General features: G+C 44.9%; 2 protein-coding genes across 3 annotated transcripts in view; both read left to right on the forward strand.

Moving 5' to 3' along the window:
* Positions 1 to 1,488: 1,488 nt before the first annotated feature.
* The window catches only part of LOC309852744 (uncharacterized protein), a 100,493-nt gene continuing 77,503 nt past the window's right edge, over positions 1,489 to 24,478 (forward strand). The window contains exons 1-3 of one of the 2 annotated variants that reach the window (XM_082709944.1): positions 1,489 to 2,169; positions 7,872 to 7,998; positions 8,407 to 8,502. The gene's annotated coding sequence lies outside the window, so the exon portion shown is untranslated. The remainder of the gene's footprint in view (positions 2,170 to 7,871; positions 7,999 to 8,406; positions 8,503 to 24,478) is intronic. The other variant, XM_082709945.1, reaches the window with a different exon arrangement.
* LOC309852751 (uncharacterized protein) lies at positions 9,809 to 24,030 on the forward strand. Its single transcript, XM_082709978.1, has 2 exons — positions 9,809 to 9,978; positions 20,710 to 24,030. Exon 2 carries the CDS (start codon positions 20,739 to 20,741, stop codon positions 22,839 to 22,841), a length of 2,103 nt encoding a protein of 700 aa, XP_082566104.1. The 5' UTR covers positions 9,809 to 9,978; positions 20,710 to 20,738; the 3' UTR covers positions 22,842 to 24,030.

Below are 24,478 nucleotides of genomic sequence, written 5' to 3' on the forward strand. Positions count from 1 at the left end.
CTTCTGAGGGAGGAGGCTGCTGCCCGAACCCTGGAGCTGAAGCCTGCGGCAGCCAGAGCTGCCCTGGAGGACGGGGATCCCAGGGAGGCGGGCAGGTTTTTGTCATCCCCCCCACCCCCAACCGGGGAGCTGGGATTGTGCTCTAAGGGCCTGTGGCACCCAGCAGTTCCATCCTTGGGCAGGCCCCATGGGAACCGACATCTTTTTTTTTTTAAGATTTTATTTATTTGACAGACAAAGATCACAAGTAGGCAGAGAGACAGGCAGAGAGAGGAGGAAGCAGGCTTCTGCGGAGCAGAGAGCCCGATGTGGGGCTAGATCCCAGGATCCTGAGATCTTGACCTCAGCCAAAAGCAGAGACTTTAACCCACTGAGCCACCCAGGCGCCCTGGGAACTGGCATCTTCATAACTGACCAGAGATTGGGGGGCTGTGGGGTGTAGGGCAAACAACACTGAATCGGGAGTTGAGCTTTTTTATTGTAGTTTGTACTGTTCCTACCGGGCTGTGCGAGATCGAGTCATTTTCCCACGACACTACCTACCGTGGAAGGGCTCAAGGGGGAGGGAATGGTAGATCTCCAAGGTTGTGGGACTCCAACCTTGAATTACAAAAAATGCAATAAAATCCAGTTCGCAATCAGGAAGAAGAGAGGGGACCCGGCCTGAGGCACTTGAACCTTGAGCTCTGGTCTGGGGGTGCTGGGGTGAGAAAGGGCTTCCTCTTAGCTGTCTGCTTTCCTTCCCACAGAGGCAGCCCCTGGCCCCAGGTGCCCGGACCCCTCTGCCTCCAGGCCTTGACCTCAAGGCCCGCCTCCCCCACTCTCTGAGGCTTTGAGACCAAAGGAACGGGACTGGCCCTGTGAAGGGCAGGCACTGGGGCCCAGAGACTCTCGAAGAGAGGCCCGGAGAGTCCCACGTTAGTGCGGGATGTTTGGGGACCCCCACGCCCTCTCTGTCCTCACGCCTTCCTCCTTTAGATCCTTCCTTCCCCGCCTCACACTTCATCTCTGATACAGGGATTTTGAGTCCTTTGCGCAGAAGGATGCCTGGGACCCTCTCTCCCCGCCCCCCCCCCTTCCATAGAAAAGCATTAAATACAGTTTCAAAATAAAATCCAAAGCTCAAAAAGGCCCTGATCTCGGGGCCTTCCGTTCTCCACAGGAGAATAAATCCGCACGTCCCACTCGAACCGGCCTGGGGGATCGTGGGGCCCCGCTCCGGCCCCACAGGGCCTGGCGCTGCGCGGGGAACAGAAGGGATGGGCCTTGGGGACTGAGACTCGGAGGCACGTCCACCGCGTCCGGAGGGGGACAGGGAGGGGTGGGAATAGAATGTCAACTGCCAGGACCCCAGGGACAGGGACGAGAGAGCAGGAGCGCGCCTGCCTGGGTTGGGGGAAACGGAGGTCTCCGGAGAGGAGCAGGGGAGAAAAGTGCTAATCGCCTTCCACGATCGGGGTCCCGGGAGGCGCCGGAGGCTGGCGCTGCTGCGGGGCCCGGCCTGCAGGCCGCCTTCCCGCCCGGGCCCCCGAGCCCCGCCGCCCCGCCCTCCGCGGGAGCAGTCCCGGCCTCCGAGTGGCCGGAAAACCAATGAGGACCGGGCAGCAGCCGCCCCCAACCCGAGGACCGGGACCCGGTCGGCGCGGCCTTCGCGCCCTCCCCCGGGCCTTGGGGCCCCGGTACCGACGGGTGCACCCCCGCCCCGGCCTGGCAGGCCTCGGTGCACACGCGTGCTGACCTCTCGGGAAACGTGGGGCCCCGCGCGGGGAGGGCCGGGGCTCCGGATCCGCGGGGCCTGCGGGGCGCCAAGCGGCACCGGCGACCCCACTTGGTCCCCATCTCCGCCCGGCCCGCCGGGGGACAGCGGCGGCGGCGGCCGGGCCCCGGGAGGCGAGGTGTCCAGGCCGAGGGCCGGCCAAGCGGAGAACGGAGGGCGGAGCCGCCCCGCCCGCCCCGCCAACCCTCCGCGGCGCCCGGCCCGCCGCCCGCAGCCCTCCCGGCCGCAGCCGCCGCGTCCGGGGCTTCCAGGATGGTCTGGCGCTCCTCGGGCGCGGAGTCCGAGGAGGAGGGATGCACCTGCCCAGTGTGCCGCTGGACCGTGGCGACCCTGAGCGTGGCCCGCGCGCCCGCGCACACCAGGCCTCGCCGCCGGCAGCCCTAGTGCACCAGGTACTCGCCCCCGGCGCGGCGGGGAGTCGGCCGCTGCCCTCGGTGCGGGCGGGGGCGGCGGGGAGGCGAGTCCCGGGCGCTAGGCCTCGCGCGGCGGCCTCCGCGGGCCCAGCGGCTCCGGGGGGAGAGCGGGACGTCGCCCTGGGAGGAACAAAGGACCGCGTGGGAGCCAGTAGTGGGCCCGCCGCCGGGGTCTCGCGCTCCAGCTCCGCAGCTCCTTGCTTTGGCCCCCCTGCCCCATCCTTCCCGGTCTCCCCTTCAGCCTCCCGCTCCCACCGCCCGCTGGAACCCAGGCACTCCCAGTCCCCCGTGTGCCTACCCCACTTTCCCGGACCTGTTTTGTTTTTGTTTTTAATAAGATTTTATTTATTTGAGAGAGAGAGAGAGAGTGCAAGGTAGAGGGAAAGGGGAGAGGGAGAAGCCTACTGCTTGCGGAACAGGGAGCACGATGCTGGGCTGGATCCCGGGGCCGAGATCATGACCCCAGCAGAAGGCAGAGGCTTAACCCACTGAGCCACCCAGGCGCCCCCAACAGTTGTCACTTTGAATTAAAGTCCTGCAAATACACCCAAACCTATCCCCTGTGATAGTTTCACAGGGGAAAGTGTTGAGTCCAAGATTCCTCTTGCTGGTGGGGTCGGTCCTGGGACAACAGAGAAGGAACCTGTTCCCATTTAGGGCCAAACGGGTTGCTTTCTCAAGCTCTGTGTAGACTAGTGTTAAAAATGCACAAATAAACAGGATGAATATGAGAACCAGACGACGTCTGAATGTTCTGGAAAAAAAAAGGGGGACTCTTTCTCTTTACAGTGTATTCTATTTTAAAAATACTGGGTACTACAGGATGTGGAAACTATGCCTGATCGGAGTTTCTGTAAATCAGCAATGTTCTCATAATTCGGTTTGTATTCTGATACAGTTTGGGGGCCGGTGGAACACAGCAGTTATAATAGGCCCTTTGGTGTGCCTTAGTGATGTAGAAAAGAGATTAGGGTTCGAAGCCAATGGCTAAGAAACAATTCTTGACCGATCTTTGGTGCAAAAAGGTGGTTTTATTAAAGCAGGGGGACAGGGCCCTGGGGGTGGAAAGGTCTGTGCTGGGGTCAGGAGGAGTGGCCCATTATCAAGTTGGGAAGGGGTTAGAGATAGCGTAAGTCTCTAAGGAATTTTGGAAGCCCGGTTTCCAGGACCTTGAGGGGACTGGCTGTTGTGAGGAAAAGGTCATTATTGTCTAATAAAACCCAAGTTATGACACTCTTCAGATGTATATCAGTAGGTCATAAGCTTGGGAGGATGATTGCCAACAGTACTAAGTGGGGGGGGGGGGTGCTTAGAGATAAAGGAAGTTTCCAAAGCAACTTTTATATGTTAAAATAGGCGTGCAGGGTCTTGGGGGTTGGGCTAAGATTTAGCCTTTTGCCCTTAGCAAAGTGTCAACATCCTGGCGGTTGAGTTCCTAGAGGAATGTCACTCTGCCTGTTTCGAAGGACTTGTCAGTGGGCTGTAGGTAGTAAGGACATTTAATACCTTTTCTTCTGCCTTTTTCTGTCGCACTTGATTAGGCACTGATATCAATTTGTTTTCTTACAGCTAATGTTAATTTTATCGGCTTGGTGCTCTCTGACCCATTTCTCCCCTATATTGTTCATATTTCCCTCCCTTATCACTTGTAAGGATCTGTGATGGATTTATGGAGCAGTGCGCGGAAACCATCCCATTTAAACTGGAGACTCTCTCCTGAATTTCTTTTTGCTTGTAGTTTCTGTTGAGAGCAAAGACAAAAGAAGTGAAATTTCCTTACTACTTGAGCCAAAATGCAACCTTAACTTGACAAAAGTTAAATACTCTAGAGCCAAAATGCAACCTTAACTTGACAAAAGCCAGACCTCTGGGCTCCTGGAAGTCCTTTTTAGCCTAACATGAAAATCCCTTTTAAATTTCCTTCGCCTCTACCCTCACTAACTTGAAAGTGTACTGGCAGTGGTTCCTCACAATCACACTGCTGCTTGCTTGCTTGATTGCTTTTTTTTTTTTAGATTTTTATTTATTTATTTGACAGAGATCACAAGTAGGCAGAGAGGCAGGTAGAGAGAGAGAGGAGGAAGCAGGCTCCCTGCTGAGCAGAGAGCTGGAAGTGGGGCTCCATCCCGGTACCTTGGGATCAGGACCTGAGCGGGAAGGCAGAGGCTTTAACCCACTGAGCCACCCGGGTGCCCCTCTGGGGCTCTTTCTGCCTACAGGCCCTGTCATCAAACCTTACTGAAAACAGGGCATCATAATGGCTCAGTGGATTAAGTCCGACTCCTGATCTCATGTTAGCTTGTGATCTCAGGGTCCTGAGTTCAAATTTCTCCACTCTCAGCTCCATCCTGGCACAGAGCCTACTGAACAACAAACAGATTTTGCACTGAAACTATCTCAGTAATTGTTTCTGGACTGTAGGTTCCTGGCCCACGTCACATCAGTTTCTGCTGGACCATGAAGTCTCGTACTTTGGTGTACTAGACACAGTAACTTCCGGGACTGGAGGTTCTGTATCAGTCCGAGCTCTATCCCATATGTTTTTATTTTACTCCATGCTCCTGTCACAAACATACTCTTCTGTTTATTTCTTTGTATTTTCGGAAAAAGAAAACAAGAATTGCATAATTAACAAGTTTGATGTCTTAAAATCCTGAAATAATAATAGAGCACAAGTGATGATGGAAACGAAAGATTTCCATGAAATGCGATGCTGTGGGGTCATTGAGCTCAACAGTCAAGAAGGAATTCTTGGGACCCTTAAAGGCTCCAGTTGGTCATTTTACTTAAGTAGCAAGCGGACAGGACCTGTGGGCAGAAAAAGATGCACTGCAGCCTACAGAAAGCTGGTAGCTCCCTGTGACATGTGCAAGGCAGGGGGTGGGGGGTATGTGGGGAGTATCAGATCCTAAATGTTTCTTTGAATTTCTACTTGTAAAAGTAGAAGTTGTTTGCAGGATTTCTCTGGTGCTTATTCAGTTTGATATTAACTATCAGTGAGAGGTACAGGCCATCACAAGACCTTTAAGAACACAGCAGCCACAAGGCGCCTGGGTGGCTCAGTGGGTTAAGCCTCTGCCTTTGGCTCAGGTCATGATCTCAGGGTCCTGGGATGGAGCCCGGCATCGGGCTCTCTACTCAGGGGGGGACCTGCTTCCCCCTCTCTCTGCCTACCTCTCTGGCTACTTTTGATATCTCTCTCTCTCTCTCTATCTCTTTCTCTGTCAAGTAAATAAATAAATAAATCTTAAACAACAGAAAACACAGCAGGCAGCCCTTATTTGGTCCTTACCGGAACTAGGTGGATTCTGGGCCAGTCTTCTGGCTAACGGTGAACTTTTTTCTGCTTCTAGCTCTCATCATAGTAGACTCAGAAATAATAGCTCTTTTATTTATAGAATTCAAGATGTTTGTGTTGATAGTGTGATTTAAAGACAGACGCAGCATTATCCACAAAGAGCTTTGTAAGTGTCATGTCATTGAAAATGTTTCTTAAATTAGTCACCATGACAGTTCTGCACTCTGTCACTTCCAGTGTGTGTATAACTACTTTCGGAATGTATGATGTGTGCACAAATGTGACATGGTAGGTCAGATGTGTGTGGATCTCTTCATGTTTTCATCACTCTTCTCAGGGTTGACACCTGCGGTGAACACTGCTTTAAGTTTCTCCCTGTATGTTGACCTGCTGTCGTTCTAGATCCACTCCGGGTCAGCCAGTGTGAAAACTTGATCCCGTCCATGTTACTGGGTGTTTGACAAAATATTCTCATAATAATAGAAAAATGTGTTTGCTGTCTTAGAGTAATATTATATATTTTCTGTGAATTTATGAAAAACTGTTAGATGTTCTCCAGTAAAGAGAGGAAACGTGCTGAGAAAGGATTGGCTTTGGCTCTCTTGTCATTCCAATAGAACCTGTAATTGTGATAAAACCCATTCAGTTCCCTGTCCTCCAAGAATTCTTGCCTTGGAGTTCTACCTCTTTGTTATTAAAGAATGTTTACTGGGGCCTACAGGCTACTGCTTTTTTTAGAAATGCAGACTCCCGTTTAACCCCAGAACTCCTAAACAGAATCTGCATTTTAACCAGATCTCCAGTGCACTGTTGTGAAATTCTGATTCACTTTTTAATCAGTACTTTTGTAACCCACAAAAACATTCCACCTGGGGCGCCTGGGTGGCTCAGCGGGTTAAAGCCTCTGCCTTCAGCCCAGGTCATGATCCCAGGGTCCTGGGATCGAGCCCCGCATCGGGCTCTCTGCTCAGTGCAGAGCCTGCTTCTCGGTCTCTCTGCCTGCCTCTCTGCCTACTTGTGTTCTCTATTAAATAAATAAATCTTTAAAACAAAAACAAAAACATTCCACCTAAGAAGGAGACACAACTAGGGGCGCCAGGGTGGGTCAGTCGGGTGAGTGTCTGCCTTCAGCCCAGGTCATGATCTCAGGGTCCTGGACTCCATGTTGGGCTCCCTGCTCAGCGGGGACCCTGCTTCTCCCTCTCTCTCTGCCCCTCTCACCCAGCTTGCAGTCTCTTTCTCTCAAATAAATAAATAAGATCTCTAAAAGGAAAAGAAAAAGGCACAGTCTATAATGTATGACATAATACAGTACTAAGTAACTTGTTGGGTCTCTGTTGACACCTTCATTTTACAAATTATCTTGGATAAATACACAATATTTATAATGGTTTTCCGGATCATATGCCATCCTCTTACATCAAACGTAGAGAACACATTAGAGCATATTACTGTGTTAAAAATTCCCTGATGCATAGAGGAGGAAACTCACCTAAGCCAGAAGCAGTTCTGATAACGACACAGAGAAAAGGAGTTCACTCCTTGGGGAATCACAGATGGAAACTACAGCAGGTGGGATTGTTAACGCAGATTTGCAGCACGTAAAGAGATCGGAGTGAGGCACCTGGGTGTCTTAGTGGGTTAAGCCTCTGCCTTGGGCTCAGGTCATGATCTCGGGGTCCTGGGATGGAGCCCCGCATTGGGCTCTCTGCTCAGCGGGGAGCCTGCTTCCTCCTCTCTCTCTGCCTGCCTCTCTGCCTGCTTGTGATGTCTGTCTGTCAAATAAATAAATAAAATCTTAAAAAAAAAGATCAGAGGGAATAACTTCCAAAGCAGACACCCAGAGAAGCAGAAGGAAGGATTTCATATTATTTGGGTTTAGGGCAGATGTTCAGAAAGTGGAGTCTTATCTTGTGTAGAGCTGGGCATTAGGTGGCCCAAGAGCCTCAAGAAAACCTTCTCTACGTTATGTAAATGAGCTTTGTACTCCTCCCTGGGTGGAGATTTCATATTATCATGAGATTAAGGGAACTGTAGATCACTCCTTGGATTACTCTTTGGTCGGTTTGCTTAGGTGTCGTAGGAGGGGAAGGCTTAAGGTCAAAGTGGGCTGACCCAAGGTCTTCCTCAGGGCAGTTAGTAACCGGTGTTGCATAGTTTGTTTCCCTAGAAGGACACTGCCTGGGGGTTTGAATAAAGTAAAAGATAAGGTGGAAAGAAGAGGTTAAGTAAAATGTAGGACAGTCATCACAGGGAACAAGCAGGTAAGCAGGAAAGGTCAAGTGTTGGTCTCGTTGGTGGCACTGACTCCCTCTTTCAACTTAGGGATGGACCATCGTGAACTGTGTTAATGGCCACTTGGTGACTGTGGTATTTATTACAGGGACTGCTGACATTCAGGGATGTGGCCGTAGAATTCTCCCTGGAGGAGTGGGGACGCCTGACCCACGCTCAGCGGCAACTGTACAGGGATGTGATGTTGGAGAACTACGGACACCTCCTCTTCCTGGGTGAGGATGACTCCTTCAGGTTTCCCAAACCCCACTCAGGGTTTTGTTCTTTCCTTTGTTTTCGTTTTGTTTTGTTTTAAGATTTTATTTATTTATTTGACAGAGCGAGCAATGGAGAGAGGGAACATGAGCAGGGAAGGGGGCCGAGGGGAAGCAGACTTCCCACTGACCAGGGAGCCTGATGTGGGACTAGATCCCAGTATTGTGGGATCATGACCTGAACCAAACGGCCAACCGACCGAACCACCAGGGCACCCCCACCTGTGTCTTCTAAAGGGGCTGTTGATCAGTAGCATTTGGGAAGTCATTTTCTAGATGTTACAAATGTCTTTTCTTCTCTACTGAGCACAATACTAGATTGAAAATCTCCAGCAGTGCTCATGTTCATTCCTTTTTTCTAATAATCAGGTCTCATTGTGTCAAAGCCAGACCTGGTCTCCTTTTTGGAGCAAAAGAAGGAACCTTGGAATCTCAAGAGAAAGAAGACGGTAGCCTTCCACCCAGGTAGGTGGGAATGAATGAAGCAGATGACAGAGGTGGGAATGAATGAAGCAGATCCCCCACATGTGGAGGACAGTGACCTTGAAATGTGGTTTGAGTAGCTCACCCTGAATGGAAATAATCTTGAGAAGCCTAGTTATGGTTTTCTCCTTCTCACAAAGAGGTATCTGCTGTCCACCATTATCAAGCTCTCACATTCTCTAGGGATTCTGATTCAGCTCCAGTCATAGTCCATCAGGTCTACAGGGAGGGCCAGGAGACTCCCCTTGGAGCGGGAGGGCCTCCATAATCTGAGAGCTTCTCCATTGCTGTCAGGGCCCTGGGAAGTCCTCCTATTTCCGAGGAACTCTATGTTAAGCCCCTTGTACGTTCTGTTTGCCTCCTGTGAAAAGCATTGTCAGGGTGGTTGCAGGCCTATTGGGGTTTGGGGCAGAAATTCCGGCAACACCGGAGACAGGCATCCCATGTTTTCTGTTTTATGCTTTCCAGTGTGATGGCAGGTTTAATCTTAATTGTACAAAATTGAGACTCAGTAATTTGATCTGCTAACATCGCACCGCCCTAAAATAAAAAAAGTGAATCCCTTATTTCAATTCAGAGGTTAATTTCTGTTCGTATGAACTGAAATTAGAAATTATCACTGTTTTCCATTCCTCAGTGGTGAAATAATGTAGCGTATCTATTTGTATCTTAGAATTCCTACCTTAATTAATGCCACAGGAGAACTAGGACATTTAGACCTCAGAACTCGCATCATACAATAAATTCTCGGTTCTTACCTTATTTCTTAGTAATTGGATTATTTTATAATTTTGTCTTGTATGATAGGAATTTCTTTTGACTTTGTCGTGTTTGTTTTCACTTAATAGTTATATAGGAAATTCATCTCTTGTTTTTAAAGGTTTTTTGTTGTTTTTTGTTTTTTTAAAATTTATTTGACAGAGACAGACACAGCCAGAGAGGGAACACAAGCAGGGAGAGTCGGAGAAGGGGAAGCAGGCTTCCCGCTGAGCAGGGAGCCCAGTGCGGGTCTTGATCCCAGAATCCTGGGATCATGACCCGAGCCGAAGGCAGATGCTTAATGCCTGAGCCACCCAGGCGCTCTTCCTCTCTCAATTTTTAGATCAAAAGTCCTGGTATGACATGGGCATGCTGGGATCCCACGCTGGGATCATGACCCGAGCATGGTTAAGGCAGCTGCGTAACCAACTGAGCCACCTAGGCATCCCTGGGCATGTCCTTTGTAAGAAGTGAGGTAGATAATTAGTAATATCCCTACCCCCGTTGTTTTTTGTTTGTTTTGTTTTGTTTTGGACAGAGAGCGAGCCTGAACACAAGTAGGGGGAGTGGCAGGCAGAGGGAGAAGCAGGCTCCGTGCTGAGAAGGAGCCCGCTGTAAGGCTCAATGTGGGGCTCAATCCTAGGACTCTGGGATCATGATTTGAGCTGAAAGCAGCTGCTTAACTGACTAAGCCACCAGGTGCCTATAAAATCTGATACTAAAAAAAATGAGTAAATGTAATTTTACTTTATGGAAAATTAATCATTAGGTTTTTCTTTTACTTTCCTCAGAATGTGTCTGAATTTTTTTTTTTTTTAAGATTTCATTTATTTAACGGAAAGAGCACACTCCCTGGCACAAACAATGCAGGGGAGCAGCAGGCAGAGGGGGAAGCAGGTTACCCACAGAGCAGGGATCCTTACAAGGGCTCTGTCCCAGGATCCTGGCATTCTGACCTGAGCCAAAGGCAGGTATTAACTGACCTAGCTGCCCTGGTGCCCCACACCTGTGATTTTTGATAAGTTAATTTTAATGTATCACTATGTTCGTCTTGATTTGTCTTGTGTAGAATTTACCGAGCATGAAGTTGTATCTTTTTTCCACATACGTCACTCTTTCCTTCTGGGGTCCCCTTAGTGTACACATGGACCACCTGTTGGTGTCCCATGAGTTCCTTAGACTCCATCCTTTCCCACATATGTCCTTGCTTCTGTCAACATAGAATTTAAAACTGGGGTTTTTACGTGGTCGGATTCTTTTTCTACTTGATCAAGTCGTTGCTGATTCTTAGTGTGCTTTCAAATCCAGTGACGGAACTCTTCAGCCCCCGGTTTTTTGTTCCTTATTGTTACACAAGCTGTCTCTTTGGGTTTGCATTTGGGTCACGTGTAGTTTTCCTGATGCCACTAATTTACCTGTTTTCTCTTCTACCTCCATGGGCAGCTCTATGATGATCATTAGAATTCTTTGTCAGGCAATTCATTGTTTGTTGGCAATTAATAATTCTTACTAATGTAGGGCCGGTTTCGGAGATGTATTTCATTCCTCTGATTGGAACACATATTTCTGTTTCTCTGATGCTGATATTTGGGAATTTAAAAAAATAGACTAGCACTGATATTTGGGAATTTAAAAAAATAGACTGTGGGCCCAGAATTATGGACTTGCTTTCGTTAGGAGTACACAAATAATAGTAATTCTGGGGCCTGTCACGCATGTTCTGAGCCTTTGTCTTGTCTGCATTTTTGTCATTTCCCAGTTTAAGGCAGTGGGCTTACCGCTTCGGAGTGCATGATGCCTTCCTCTCTCTGTCTGTCTGCAGCTCTATCTTGTCTCCAGTGTTTGCACAAAGGCTCACTGTTGGTCTGAACCGCCCCCCACACTGCATCCAGAGGGGCTCTCATTCCCTCTGGGTCCCATGTGGTGCATGACAAAAACAAGTCCCTCAGGCAGCTGGAAAGAATCATGACTATATAGACAACTCATTGTTCTCTCCTGAGGAGAGTTGAGAGTTCTCTCACAGTGTTGCCGTGGAGAGTCAGGGAGAGCGAGCCCTGGTTGTGGGCAAGTGTCGCAAAGTCTCCTTGTCTCTTCGACGTGCCTCTTCTTCCTTCCTACCTGCCGGGGACTGTTGTATTCTCCTAACTGGCTTCTGGAACATTCTAAAAGATAATTTAGTCTATTATTGTCACTTGCTGCCCTAGAATGGGTATTAATTTTGCACATTAGCCTTTTAACATATATGGTATGAGTTCAGTAAGTGAGATAGCTTATTTTAAATCTGTTAGTTGTGTCTTTCCATAACACCTTAAGCTTGTTGGGAAAGAGAAAGATTCATTACATGGAAGGATATGGAAAGATGTGGAAGCACTGGCCCTGAGTATTTGTACTTAACGACTGACTGGGAAGCTGATTAGGTGGGGGCTGAAGGACAGGAAGGATGTCATGATGGACATGACCAAACTGGGCCGATTACCCGTAAGGAGATCTTACTGCCAAAAGTGATCAAGGATATAAAACAATTGGGGGAAGGGGCACCTGGGTGACTCAGTCCTTAAGTGTTTTGTCTGCCTTTAGCTCAGGTCTGGGATTGAGCGCTGTGTCGGACTCCCTGCTCAGCAGGGAGCCTGCTTCTCCCTCTCCCACTCCCCCTGCTTGTGTTCCCTCTCTCTCTGTGTCTCTCTGTGTCAAATGAATAAATAAAATCTTTAAAAATAAATAAATAGGGGCGCCTGGGTGGCTCAGTGGATTAAGCCGCTGCCTTCGGCTCGGGTCATGATCTCGGGGTCCTGGGATCGAGTCCCGCATTGGGCTCTCTGCTCGGCAGGGAGCCTGCTTTCCTCTCTCTCTCTCTCTGCCTGCCTCTCCATCTACTTGTCATTTCTCTGTCAAATAAATAAATAAAATCTTTAAAAAAAATAAAAAATAATAAATAAATAAATAAATAAATAAATAGAAAAAAAATTAGGGGAAAACCCCACCTTAAGTCGGTCATATTGGCAGAACGATGTCTTTGAACCCAAGGACCCAAATCTTTTTTTTTTTTTTTTTAAAGATTTATTTATTTATTTATTTATTTGATAGAGAGCACAATTAGGCAGAGAGGCAGGCAGAGAGAGAGGGGGAAGCAGGTCCCCCGCTGAGCAGAGAGCCTGATGCAGGGCTTGATCCCAGGACCCTGAGATTATGACCTGAGCTGAAGGCAGAGGCTTAAACCACTGAGCCACCCAGGCGCCCCTCTTTTTTTTTTTTTTTTAAAGATTTTGTCTATTGGTCAGTGAGGGAAGGCAGTAAGCAGAGGAAGCTGCAGGCAGAGAGCTGAGCAGGGAGCCCGATGCTGGGCTCCATCCCAGGACTCCGGGATCATGACCTGAGCCGAAGGCAGACGCTTAACCAACTGAGACACCCAGGCGTCCCTCCAAATCCATTTTTTAAACATGCATATTTTCTGACGTTTGTTAATTTTGGAAAGTCACCTAGTCCTTGCTGAAAGTAATCATTCAAACAACTTCAAATATCAAGTTGAATTAATCAAGCCATGAAATATTTCTGAAAGTTAGACATTTAAAAATGAAGATAAAAATTCTAAATGTGATGTCAACCCTCTGTGGTAAATATTTGTTACGTTTCATGGGTGAAAAAGAAATGTGTGTGTTTACATATGTGTGTTCAAGTACACACACAAGCATAGATGATGCTTTCCATGAAATGGATTATTGAAATCAAGTACATTTGAGCGAGATTGGGTACGTTCGGGATGGTATGGCTGTAGATGGAATCATGTACATTTAGATCTTGGAAAACAACCCTCCTAGCAACAGTGATAAACTCCTGTAGTGTGAAAGAGTATTTGGTAAGATTTCTTCTGCGCTTTGCCCGTTGCTTGGTTATCACTGCCGGGATTGTTGTGTTTTCTTTTTTTCAGTTTCATCCTCATGGTTTAGTTCTGCCTCTAGGGAAATTCTAGTGGAATATAATGAAGCAAAGTTTGGTGTTATCAGGAACATTTGGTTTCTTTATGTTTTAATACGTCCGTGGAGATGTTAGGGTTTGGATATTTTTTATTTATTTGATAGAGATCACAAGTAGGCAGAGAGGCAGACAGAGAGAGGAGGAAGCAGGCTCCCTGCTGAGCAGAGAGCCAGATGTGGGGCTTGAGTCCACCGAGTCACCAAGGTGCCCCTTTTATATACATTTGAAGAAAATAATTCAAGGGGTGCCTGGGTGGCTCAGTGGGCTAAAACCTCTGCCTTCAGCTCAGGTCATGATCCCAGGGTCCTGAGATCGAGCCTTGCCACGGGCTCTCTGATCAGCAGGGGCCTGCTTCCCCCTCCTCTTCTGCCTGTCTCTCTGCCTGCTTTTGATCTCTCTCTGTCAAATATATAAACAAAATCTTAAAAAAAAAAAAAGAAAAAAAGAAAAAATTCTACATTTCCCTCTTTTTTCTGTCAACGTTGTATACTCATTGTAAACCATATTGCTTTAGTTAGAGATTAAATTTGCTTTGAAAATCTAGCCCTTCCTACATTGAATTTGACCTTGTCAGTATATGTACTCTATGACACTGGTCTTTTCACATATGTCTATTTCTTTGCTTTTGAGCATTTAAAAAATTTCTATTTTATTTTTATTTATTTTTAAGATTAGCACGTCATTTTTTTTTTTTTTTCTTTTTTCTTTTTAAGACCCCATTTCCTAGCAGCCTCTGTCTACCCCAACACAGGGCTTGAACTCACAGCCCTCTGATCCGGAGCTGCATGTTCCATGACTGAGCCAGACAGGAGCCCCAAATTGAGTATCTTTTTTAAAGTCAAGTCACACCTACAGAACATAAACGAACAGCTCCAGGGTATTTCAAGAGCTGATCACATCTCCATAAGCCATTGAGGTCGAGGAACAATATTACTTGTCCTCTCACTGCCCCCCGCCCCCAGCTCCTCAGGCGCTGTCCCCACAGCTCAGCACTCTTTACAAGTAGGGCAAGAGGTTGCTCTTCTCATTGCATACATCCTGTAAATGTGATCAGGCACTGGGATCCCTGATATTTGGCTTTCTTCCTTCTACCTGTGTGTGTGTCGATTTGCATTCCTGCGCATGACATGCATGGCGCATGAGAACAGATCGAGCCGATTCCCTTGTGTGAATATCGGTTCATTATGTTATTCTGCCACTAGCGGGGGTGGGGGGGACGGTTGGTTCTCAGAGAAGCTCTGTCAAGAATACTTCCGGGCATGTAAAATCTGTAATTTGTCTTATAGTGGAACGTGCACTCCCTTGTGCCAATTTTCACATCCACCAGGAGTGGATGGGATTTCTATCTTATCCACATACTTTCCAAAACGTGGTAATTTATGGGATTTTGACATTGGGCTCCTGTTTATTATATGATGTCACAAAGTCGCGGTTTTTACAGTGTCTAGTGAGTTACTGTGACTATTTTTTCTGTTTCGGTATCTTTTTCTGGCTTTGTGGTTCTATATATACAGTGAGAACGAGTCCTTTGTCTCCTTCTCACTCTACTTCTATTTCTTGGGCTTGTGATACAGGGACGTTTCTGATGTAATCCAGGTTGTCATTTCACCCTTTATGGCTAGTGGTTTTTCTGATTTTTAGAAATTTTCTCAAAAAAACTTTTTTTCTCATATACTAAGACCACATATACTATATATACTATATATACTAAAAATGTAATTATCTTTACAGTATCGATCAGACATGTATTAAAAATCAGTGTTTTCTAGTTTGTGTAGTGACTGAATTTTTCTGTTATTTTTCTTTTTCTCCCCACATGGCTGACAAATTGCAGTATGTTCTGGAAATGTTATATTGTGCTTTCTTGTTACTTGCTTTAACTAGTCATCACTTCACATGGATTAATGCTGCACAGTCTTGGAGTGGACTTCTCCTGTGATTCCTCTCTGTCTTTTCCTATCTCTGGTGATAGCAATCTCTCAGGACCATACATCGGATGTCACTTTTCATGTCAGAATCTTCCATGCGCCTCTGTGCTCTGATAAATGGTCATTCCTGTTTCCCATAACAGCATGGCCTCCAGCGGCTTGGCAGTAGCCATCATTTACTACTTGTAGACCGGAGCTGGAATCTTGGCAAACTGATAGCTGGTTTCCCATTATCTCTTTCCTTACTTCACTGTGGGTAGGCTAAGTTCTACAGACTTTACTGCCTTACGCATGAGTATACTCAAGTCATTGGACATTGTCTCTAAAGGGGTCCCACCCACAGTGACCGCTTGTGGGCGGACAGATTGCTGCGGTGATTTTGGATGAAGGCTTCTCTGCATGTTTACAGAGTGGCCGGGGGTGTGTTGGTTGTGGTGCGTGTGGGTCTTTATCTTCCAGACCGTTAATGTTAGTGCTGCGTTTGGAGGGGACGTTAAAGTAGGAACTTCTAGGTACGTTGACTTTTAAATTTTCTTCTATATGTCACTGCCAAATGAGCAGCAAAAGATCTTGAAGAAAAACCTATTTTGGTTACTGTTGTGGATTTCTTATCAAAACCATACCCTTGCGGTACTCAGCATTGTTGTTTTCCCTGAAATCACAATGTGAGCTCATGATCTGGATCCGTGGTCCCGCGATTTCTGCCCACTCGAGGCACAAAGAGTAGGTCAGGAAGATCTGCATTTCCTCCGGATCCTCATCTACGTTCACAGATGAACGCATCAATTATCTCCGTCATTGTGATCACCTCTGTTTCACTTTACAAAATCCCCTCTATCTTCTATGTCTGCGTTGCTCATTATCCCATTCCCTGCTGATGGGTGGTGAACACTTCTGCCCTAATTCTGTGGGTTTCCCAGTTCTCAGCCTGATTATTGATATGAGCCTTGATTCCACTGTTTTTCCAGGACTCGCTTTGCCTTGGTTAGGCGTACAGAACCCTCCCATCAGAGACATGCAAATTGTGCACTTGCACACAATGTAGGTGCTTCTTCACACACCTCCCTTAGGAAGTTCACCACAGAAAATTAAGGTAGACCTTCCTGGGTACCGGGATTTGTTTACCTGCTTGAACGCAGGAGTCACAGGGGGAGTGCCCAAGTGGATGCCCTACCTCACCCAGTTCTTCCACATTGGATCCTGCCAGTTAGAGCCTTGGAAAACGTTCCTGATGTAAACTGATTTTTAGAATTTTTAAAGCTTTTATTTTTTTAGAGAGAGAGCGCAAGCACGTGGCGTGAGGTGGGACGGGGAGAGGGAGAGAATCTCAAGCAGACTGTGATGAGCACTGAACACGGAGTCTGTTGAGGGACCTGACCCCATGACCCTGACATCATGACGTGCGCCCAAATCAAAAGTCTGACGCCAAACTGACTGAGCCACCCAGGTGACCCAAATTGAATAGATTTTATCCCAGATCCTGTATCAGATTAATGTTCGACAAGATGGTGTACATACGGTGAAATGAGGTGGGATCCAAGCTGGGGTCAAACTGAGTGGTGAATATTGTCAGGAGACAATTCTATGGTTGTTTTTGTTTGTTTGTTTTGTTTTGTTTTTGTTTGTTTGTTTTTAATTCTGTGGTTTTAAGTTGGTTTTAAGTTTCTCCATGTGTTAAGGATAGAAGAAGCATTGAACGTTTTTACTTTTTATTTTTTTGAAAGTTTTTATTCTTAATTGTCTTTCCTCTCATGTACGCATATTAAAAAGCTTTGGAATACAGTGATAATCTCTTGGCCTTGGGTAGAGAACGGATTTGTTCACTGTCGAGGAAACAGAGTTGTCTCCTTCTATGGCAAGGTTCAGGAAGGTACGCTGTCTGCTCCTTCAAGATACTGAGGTTTCTTGTGCCCAGGGTCCCACAGATGAGAGAGAAAACCTGGGGCATGCGCAGCATCTCCCTGAATCAGCTGCGGATGGGCAGCCGAGGAGAGGAATTAGTGTGGTCAGGAAGGTTAAGCTAGCTGACGTGTTGTGAGCCTTAAGATCCCCAGACTTTAATCTGGGATTCCTCTGTCACCACTGGGAAATTCTTACAGGCAAACTTGTTCCATTATACAGTGTGTGAAACATGGAATTTTTCTACCTCATGGAATTATCCGTGGACCTTACTCAGAATGAAGAGTGTACTCATGGGTCTGTTTCTGCTTTTATTTGTTTGCTTATTTGTTTAGTAGACTGAACCTGAAAGCAAAGTCACAGGGTATTTGTCTGTCTTTGGCCAATGTGTCTCAGTTAACCACATAGTCTAGGTCTATCCACGTTGTCATAAATGGCAAGAAACAACCAAAAAAGCAGGAACAGACGCCTTACAAAACCGAACAAATAAACTGCTGCTTACCGGAGTGGGACAGAGAGGGGTGAAGGGCAGACTGGGTGAAGGGTGAAGGGGAGTGGAAGGTATGGGCTTTCGGTTAGGGATGCAGTCACGGGGATAAAGGATGCAGCAGAGGAGACTCTATAAATGGTACTGCAGTGATGTCCTGTGGCGCCCGATAGTAGCTATGCTTGTGATGGGGACACATTTTCGATGCAAATGGATGTCAGGAGCAAGCCAGAGTAGTGAACACCTGTGTGGAAAAAGCTAGACCTTTTTGGTCTTGTATTGTGTTTGTCCTGCTTGGGTACCAGGGTAGTGTGGGGCCCCATGAAATGATTTTGAATGTTTTCCTTCCATTCCGCTCTTCATAAGATTTCGATGAAGATTGTCATTAAATTTTTTTTTTTTTTTAATGTTTGATGGAATTAACCAGTGAAGGTATGTGGTCCTGGGCTTTTCTGTGCTAGGAGCTTTTTTTTTTTTTCCACATTCAACTTTCATTCTTGTTATTGGTCTCAGATCTCCTATTTCTTAGGTTTAAGATTCCTATTTCAATCTTGGTAACTTTATGTATTTTTAGGAATTACCTGTTTTGTTTTGTTTTGTTTTTTTAAGTTACTGGATTTGTTAGAATATAATTGTTTATAGTGGTGTATTAACACACTATAATAATTTCCATAGTTGTCTACTGTGTTTTCTGTTCCATTTCTCATTTTGATTTTTGAGACTTCTCTCCTTTATTCTTAGTTAATGTAGTTAAAATTTCGATTTTTTTTTGGAAATCTGGATATTAATTTTAATGTTATATTATTATTTATTGCAGTCTGTAGTTTATTTCTGATATTTCTTTGTTATTTCCTTCCTCTACTGAATTTCAGCTAAGTTTCTTTTTCTAGTTCCTTGTCTTCTAATGTTAAGGAGAAAAGTGAGCGGGGTGGGGTGCCTGAGTGGCTCAGTCAGTTAAGCATCTGACTTTTGATCTCAACTTAGGTCTTGATCTCTAGGTCTTCGGTTCAGGACTGGGTGAGCTGGATAAGCTCCATGCTAGGTGTGGAACCTACTTTTAAGAAAAAAAAGGGGAGAAAAAAAACTTGAAAAACTAACTTAAGCACTTATAGCATAAAAGAATTAAAAAGGGTGTCAAGTAAGAAAAATTAGTAGAAATAAATAATACTAGTGATGACCAACAAAATAACAACAACAAAAAAAAGGATTCCTTAGGGTTTTTAATAGATCATGCCACCTGTAAGCAGATAAATTTGCATTCTCTTTTCCAGTTTTGATTCCATTTCTGTATTTTTCTTGCCTGTTTGTTCAGACTAGAATATCCATTAGTGTGTTGACTGAAAGTGGTGAATTCCCTCCATTACCTTGTTTCTGGTCATACAAGAGAAGCTTACACTCTACTATTAAATATATTAGATTTCAGCTTTTCATACACAGATGCCTTTGTTAGGGTGAGGTGATTTCCTTCTGTTCCTACTTTATTAAGTATTTTTTTAAAATATTTTATTTATTTACTTGACAGAGAGAGATCACAAGTAGGCAGAGAGGCCAGCAGAGAGAGAGAGAGAGGAAGAAGTAGGCTCCCTGTGGAGCAGAGAGCCCGATGTGGGGCTCAATCCCAGGACCCTGGGATCATGACCTGAGCCGAAGGCAGAGGCTTTAACCCACTAAGCCACCCAGGCGCCCCTTTATTGAGTATTTTTAATAATGAAACATTGTCCAGTATGCTCAAATTCTTACTCTGTGTCAATATGATTGTCAGTTTTGATCTTTGTTAGTGTGCAGTCAAGACACCCTTGAATTCCAGGAAGAATTTCCAGTTACTTATGCTGTAAGATGGGAAAATGTGCTTTTGACTCAGTTTGCTTTATTTTATTGTGGGCTTGGTGTGACTACAGGCAGTAGTTGGCAGCCTTCTCTGCTTATAGTGTCTTCCCTTGTCTTTGATAACCTAGCAATGCTGGCATCACAGATAGTGTTTGGTAATTTCCTTTTTGTTCACTCCCTAAAAATGTACAAAGAGATTTGAAGCACTTTCTCATTAAATCTCTGAATTATCAGGGTGCCTGGGTGGCTCAGTCCTTAAGCATCTGCCTTTGGCTCAGGTCATGATCCCAGGGTCCTGGGATCAAGCCCCATGTTGAACTCCTGCCCAGTGGGGAGCCTGCTTCTCCCTCTCCCACTCCCCCTGCTTCTGTTCCATCTCTTTTTGTCTCTCTGTCAAATAAATAAATAAAATCTTTTTAAAAAAACTCTGAATTTTCCAGTGATTTCATCTGGCACAGGACTTTTCTTTGTCGGGAGTTTTAAAATTCCTTTTTCAATCTGTTTAGTAGTTGTAGATCAGTTTTGACTTTTTAAAGATTTTATTTATTTATTTGATAGAAATCACAAGTAGGCAGAGAGGCGGCGGGGGGGGGGGATAATAATAATACCAATTATTTGTATTTCTATGGTAGCAGTGATACTGTCTACTTTCACTTCTTCACTTCTGATTTTAGTTGGTCGTCTTTCATTCTCTCTCTCTCTTTTTAAAGATTTTATTTATTTATTTGAGAGAGAATACACATGAGCGGGCAGAGGGGCAGAGGGAGAAGCAGACTCCTCTGAGCAGGGAGCCTGGTGTGGGACTCGATCCCAGAACCCTGGGATCATGACCTGAGCTGAAGGCAGATCCTTAACCAACTGAGCCACCCAGGCACCCGGTCTTCTTTCCTTCTTACTTGATTTTGTTAAAGGTCTGTTAATTTTGTTGATCTTTCCTGAAAACCAGCTCTCCCAATTGTTGATATTTTCCCATTTTTGCTATTTCCTATTTTGTCCATTTCTGTGTATGTTTCAATTTCCTCCCTTCTGCAAATTTTGGGCTCATATGGGACTTTTCTTGATTGTTTTTGAAGTGTAGGAAAGTGATGTGTGTTCCAATATGACAAGACTACAGAACTATCTGTTAGGCTATGTGATTGGTACGTTGTGTGTAAGTTCTTACGTCCATGGAGGAACGAAGTCCTCATGATTCCTTCTCCGCCATCTTGCTGATGTCCTGTGACTGATTTTCAGGTTGTATAATAGAAGTTGTCAGCATATTCATCTGAGAGTAGTAGGTGGAATGATTTTACTTTTCTCTTATTTGATATCTTTCAGCCATATCTTCACATGACATCCAGAGCTTCATGCCAAAGCCGAGCATAGAAGCTTCTTTCCAAAAAGTGTCAATGGGTAGACACAAAAATAGTGACATTGAGGATTTACACTTAATGATAGACCGGGACAATGATGGGAAGAGTGAAGGGTATCAAAGATTTCATGAAGGACATACCCAAACTCAGACAACTGCCCATAATAAGAATCTCACTGTCCCAAATGGTGAAGGATATAAAACATTTTGGAAAACCTCCCTTTTTGAGTCCACTGTTTCCAAAAACCAGTGTGGTTCTGCAAGTAAAACCTCAAATCAAATATTTAGACATACATACTTAGGGAAAGACAATTTGGAACATCTGGAAAGTTACTTAGTCCATGCTGAAAATAATTATTTGAACCATTCTGAAAAAAGGATAGGATTGACTGTTCAGTCAAATATTTCTGAAAATCCGAGATTTAAAAATGAAGAAGAAAGTGCAAAGTGGGATCCACTGGAGAGGTCCTTCACCGAGGAGTTGACCCTTCAGGATGACCAGAGCAGTGTCAACAGAGACAGAATTGCTCAATGCACTGAATCTGAGGAGACATTCAAGCAGAGCTCAGATGTTGATAAACATCTGAAGACTTGTGTTCCAGAAAATCATTATGAATGTAATAAAAGTGGGGAAGTCTTTTATCAAAACTATGACATTATTATACATGAGAGTATGAATACAGGAGAGAATCCTTACAGTAAATGTGGGAAAGCTCTTAACCAGTCGTCCAATGTTGGTGATCATCAGAGAATTCATGTGGGAAAACACCCACTTGGATGTAAAAAACCTGGGAACACGTTTAGTCAATCATCAAGACTAAATATACCTAAAAGTTATATTTTTAAGGAATGTGGCAAAGACTTTGACTGGCACTCAACACTACCTCAAGATCAGGGGATGCATACTGGAGAGAAACCGTACAGATGTGAAGAATGTGGTAAAACCTTTAAGGTCTGCTCATCAGTGAATAGACATAAGCGAATCCATACTGGAGAGAAACCTTACAAATGTGAAGAATGCGGCAAGGCCTTTAACCAGCAGTCAAGCCTTAATGAACATCACAGAATTCATAATGGAGAGAAACCTTACAAATGTGAAGAGTGTGGCAAGGCCTTCAGCCAGCGCTCACACCTTATTAGTCATCACAGAATTCATACTGGAGAGAAACCTTACAAATGTAAGGAATGTGGCAAGGCCTTTAACCACCACTCCGGCCTTACTCAGCATCACAGGATTCATACTGGAGAGAAACCGTATAAATGTAAAGAATGTGGCAAGGCCTTTAACCATGACTCAAGCCTTACTCAGCATCACAGAATTCATACTGGAGAGAAACCTTACAAATGTCAAGAATGTGGTAAGGCCTTTAACCAGCGCTCACACCTTATTAGTCATGAGAGGACTCATATTAGAGAGAAACCTTACAAATGTGAAGAATGCAGCAAGGCCTTCAGCCAACACTCACACCTTATTCGACATCACAGAATTCATACTGGAGAGAAACCTTACAGATGTGAGGAATGTGGTAAGACCTTCAATAGGCATTCATCTCTTACTCAGCATCACATAATTCATACTGGAGAGAAACCTTACCAATGTAAAGAATGTGGCAGAGCCTTTAACCAGCACTCAAGCCTTATTCACCATAACAGAATTCATACTGGAGAGAAACCTTTTAAATGTAAAGAATGTGGTAAGGCCTTTAAACATGACTCCACACTTACTCAGCATCACAGAATTCATACTGGAGAGAAACCTTACAAATGTAAAGAATGTGGTAAGGCCTTTATCCAGCACTCACAACTTACTAGTCATCAGAGAATTCATACTGGGGAGAAACCTTACAAGTGTAAAGACTGTGGCAAGGCCTTTAACCACAACTCAAGCCTTACTTACCATCATAGAATTCATACTGGAGAGAAACCTTATAAATGTAAAGAATGTGGCAAAGCATTTAAACAGCACTCAAAACTTACTCGCCATCACAGAATTCATACTGGAGAGAAACCTTATAAATGTAAAGCCTGTGGCAAGGCCTTTAAACAGCACTCACACCTTACTAATCATTACGGAATTCATACTAGAGAGAAACCTTAATAAATGTAAAGCCTGTGGCAAGGCCTTTAAACAGCACTCATACGTTACTAATCATTACGGAATTCATACTAGAGAGAAACCTTAATAAATGTAAAGAATGTGGCAAGGCCTTTAACCAGTGTTCACACCTTACTCAACATCACAGAATTCTCACTGGAGAGAAACCTTACAAGTGTAAAAGAATGTGGCAAGGCCTTTAGTCAGTGTTCAGCCTTACTCATTTAAGCAAAGCTTAAAAATTTTAGGGCAGTGAGAGAGGTTTTTTTTTTTTTCTTCAAACACAAAGTTAAACAACAATGCACTTGACTTGAAGGGAAAATGATCAACATTCATTTCTCTTAGAGTAATTTATCCCTACTTTAAGACCAATTGCCCCACATGGAAAAGCTGTGTACAGACAAATTGCATAGAATTGTCCTTGGTTCTCTAATGGTAAATGAAAAACATTAAAATGACCCAATCAAACAAGGTACGCAAGAATTTTTATATTCTTTTTTATTGTTGTTGTTAAATAGAGCAAAATAACTTTTGGAATATAATGATAAGAGCTGAATGACCATGCCACTAATGGAAAAACAAAGGAGTATTTTCACAGATCCAGTTTTTCCCAAGGCCAACCCATCACCTTTTGATGTTGATTAAACTGAACCATTGGCCATTTTGTTTAAAAGAAAAATGCCATATACTTGTGCACATACACAGCTCCTTCATGTCCAATCAAGGAACAGGGAAGGGGAAAATGAAAGAACAGAGAAAACTGTATGTAGTGGTCAGGATGTGGTGGAACCAAACTATGGTTTTCTGATTGAGACTGTCTTCTCTGTCTGGAGGAGCAGAGTTCTGCAGTGAAGTAGCATGTTGCTTTTTTTAGTTGACACCTCCTGTCTGCTGCTGGAACACATCAGTTGTATCTTTCTCCTCCATTTCCGTCTGTGCCGGTGTGTCTGCTTCCTTGAGTGCGTGCCCATCAAATCGGAATCTGATCTGCCTCTCTGACAAACCCTGTCATTCACAGTTGTTTTCCATGAGATTGCTAACCACAGTCTCGACTTCTTCCTTCGGCTTCTTCTTGGCTATTGGGAGTGCCAGAATCTTCCCAGCTGCTGCTTCTCAGAAGAGATACCAGGTCCCCAGTGAGAGCATACATGTAACACCAGGAGTGGCAGAAGTAGTGACTGTGAGAGGATTTGTAAGTATTGCTCAACCTGTACTCCATATTAGAGAATTCATACTGGAGAGTTACAAAACATAAAGAATGTGACAAGGCCTTTAAGCAATGGCAAACCATAATTCCTGATCAGAAAATGTATTGTGGAGAGCATTTTTATAAATATGATGGATTTGGCAAGACTGTTACAGTCCTTAAGCCTTACTCAGCATCAGAGAGTTCATTTTGAGGAGTAACGTTACAAAAGTAAAGGATGTGGTAAACCGGAACTCCGGACTTACTGAACATTACGGCTATCACACAGGATAGAAACCGTAAAGTGTAGAAGTTGCAGTACCTTTAACTGGAATTCAGTCCTGAATCAATATCCCAAAATGCGCACTAGATTTAAACCCTACAAATGTGTGAATGAGGAAAGACCTTCTTTTTAAATATACACTTTAGAAAACATCAGAGTACAGAAAGGGAA

The sequence above is a fragment of the Mustela nivalis genome (assembly GCF_964662115.1).
Source record: "Mustela nivalis genome assembly, chromosome: 18".
In the NCBI taxonomy this organism is placed as follows: Eukaryota; Metazoa; Chordata; class Mammalia; order Carnivora; family Mustelidae; genus Mustela; species Mustela nivalis.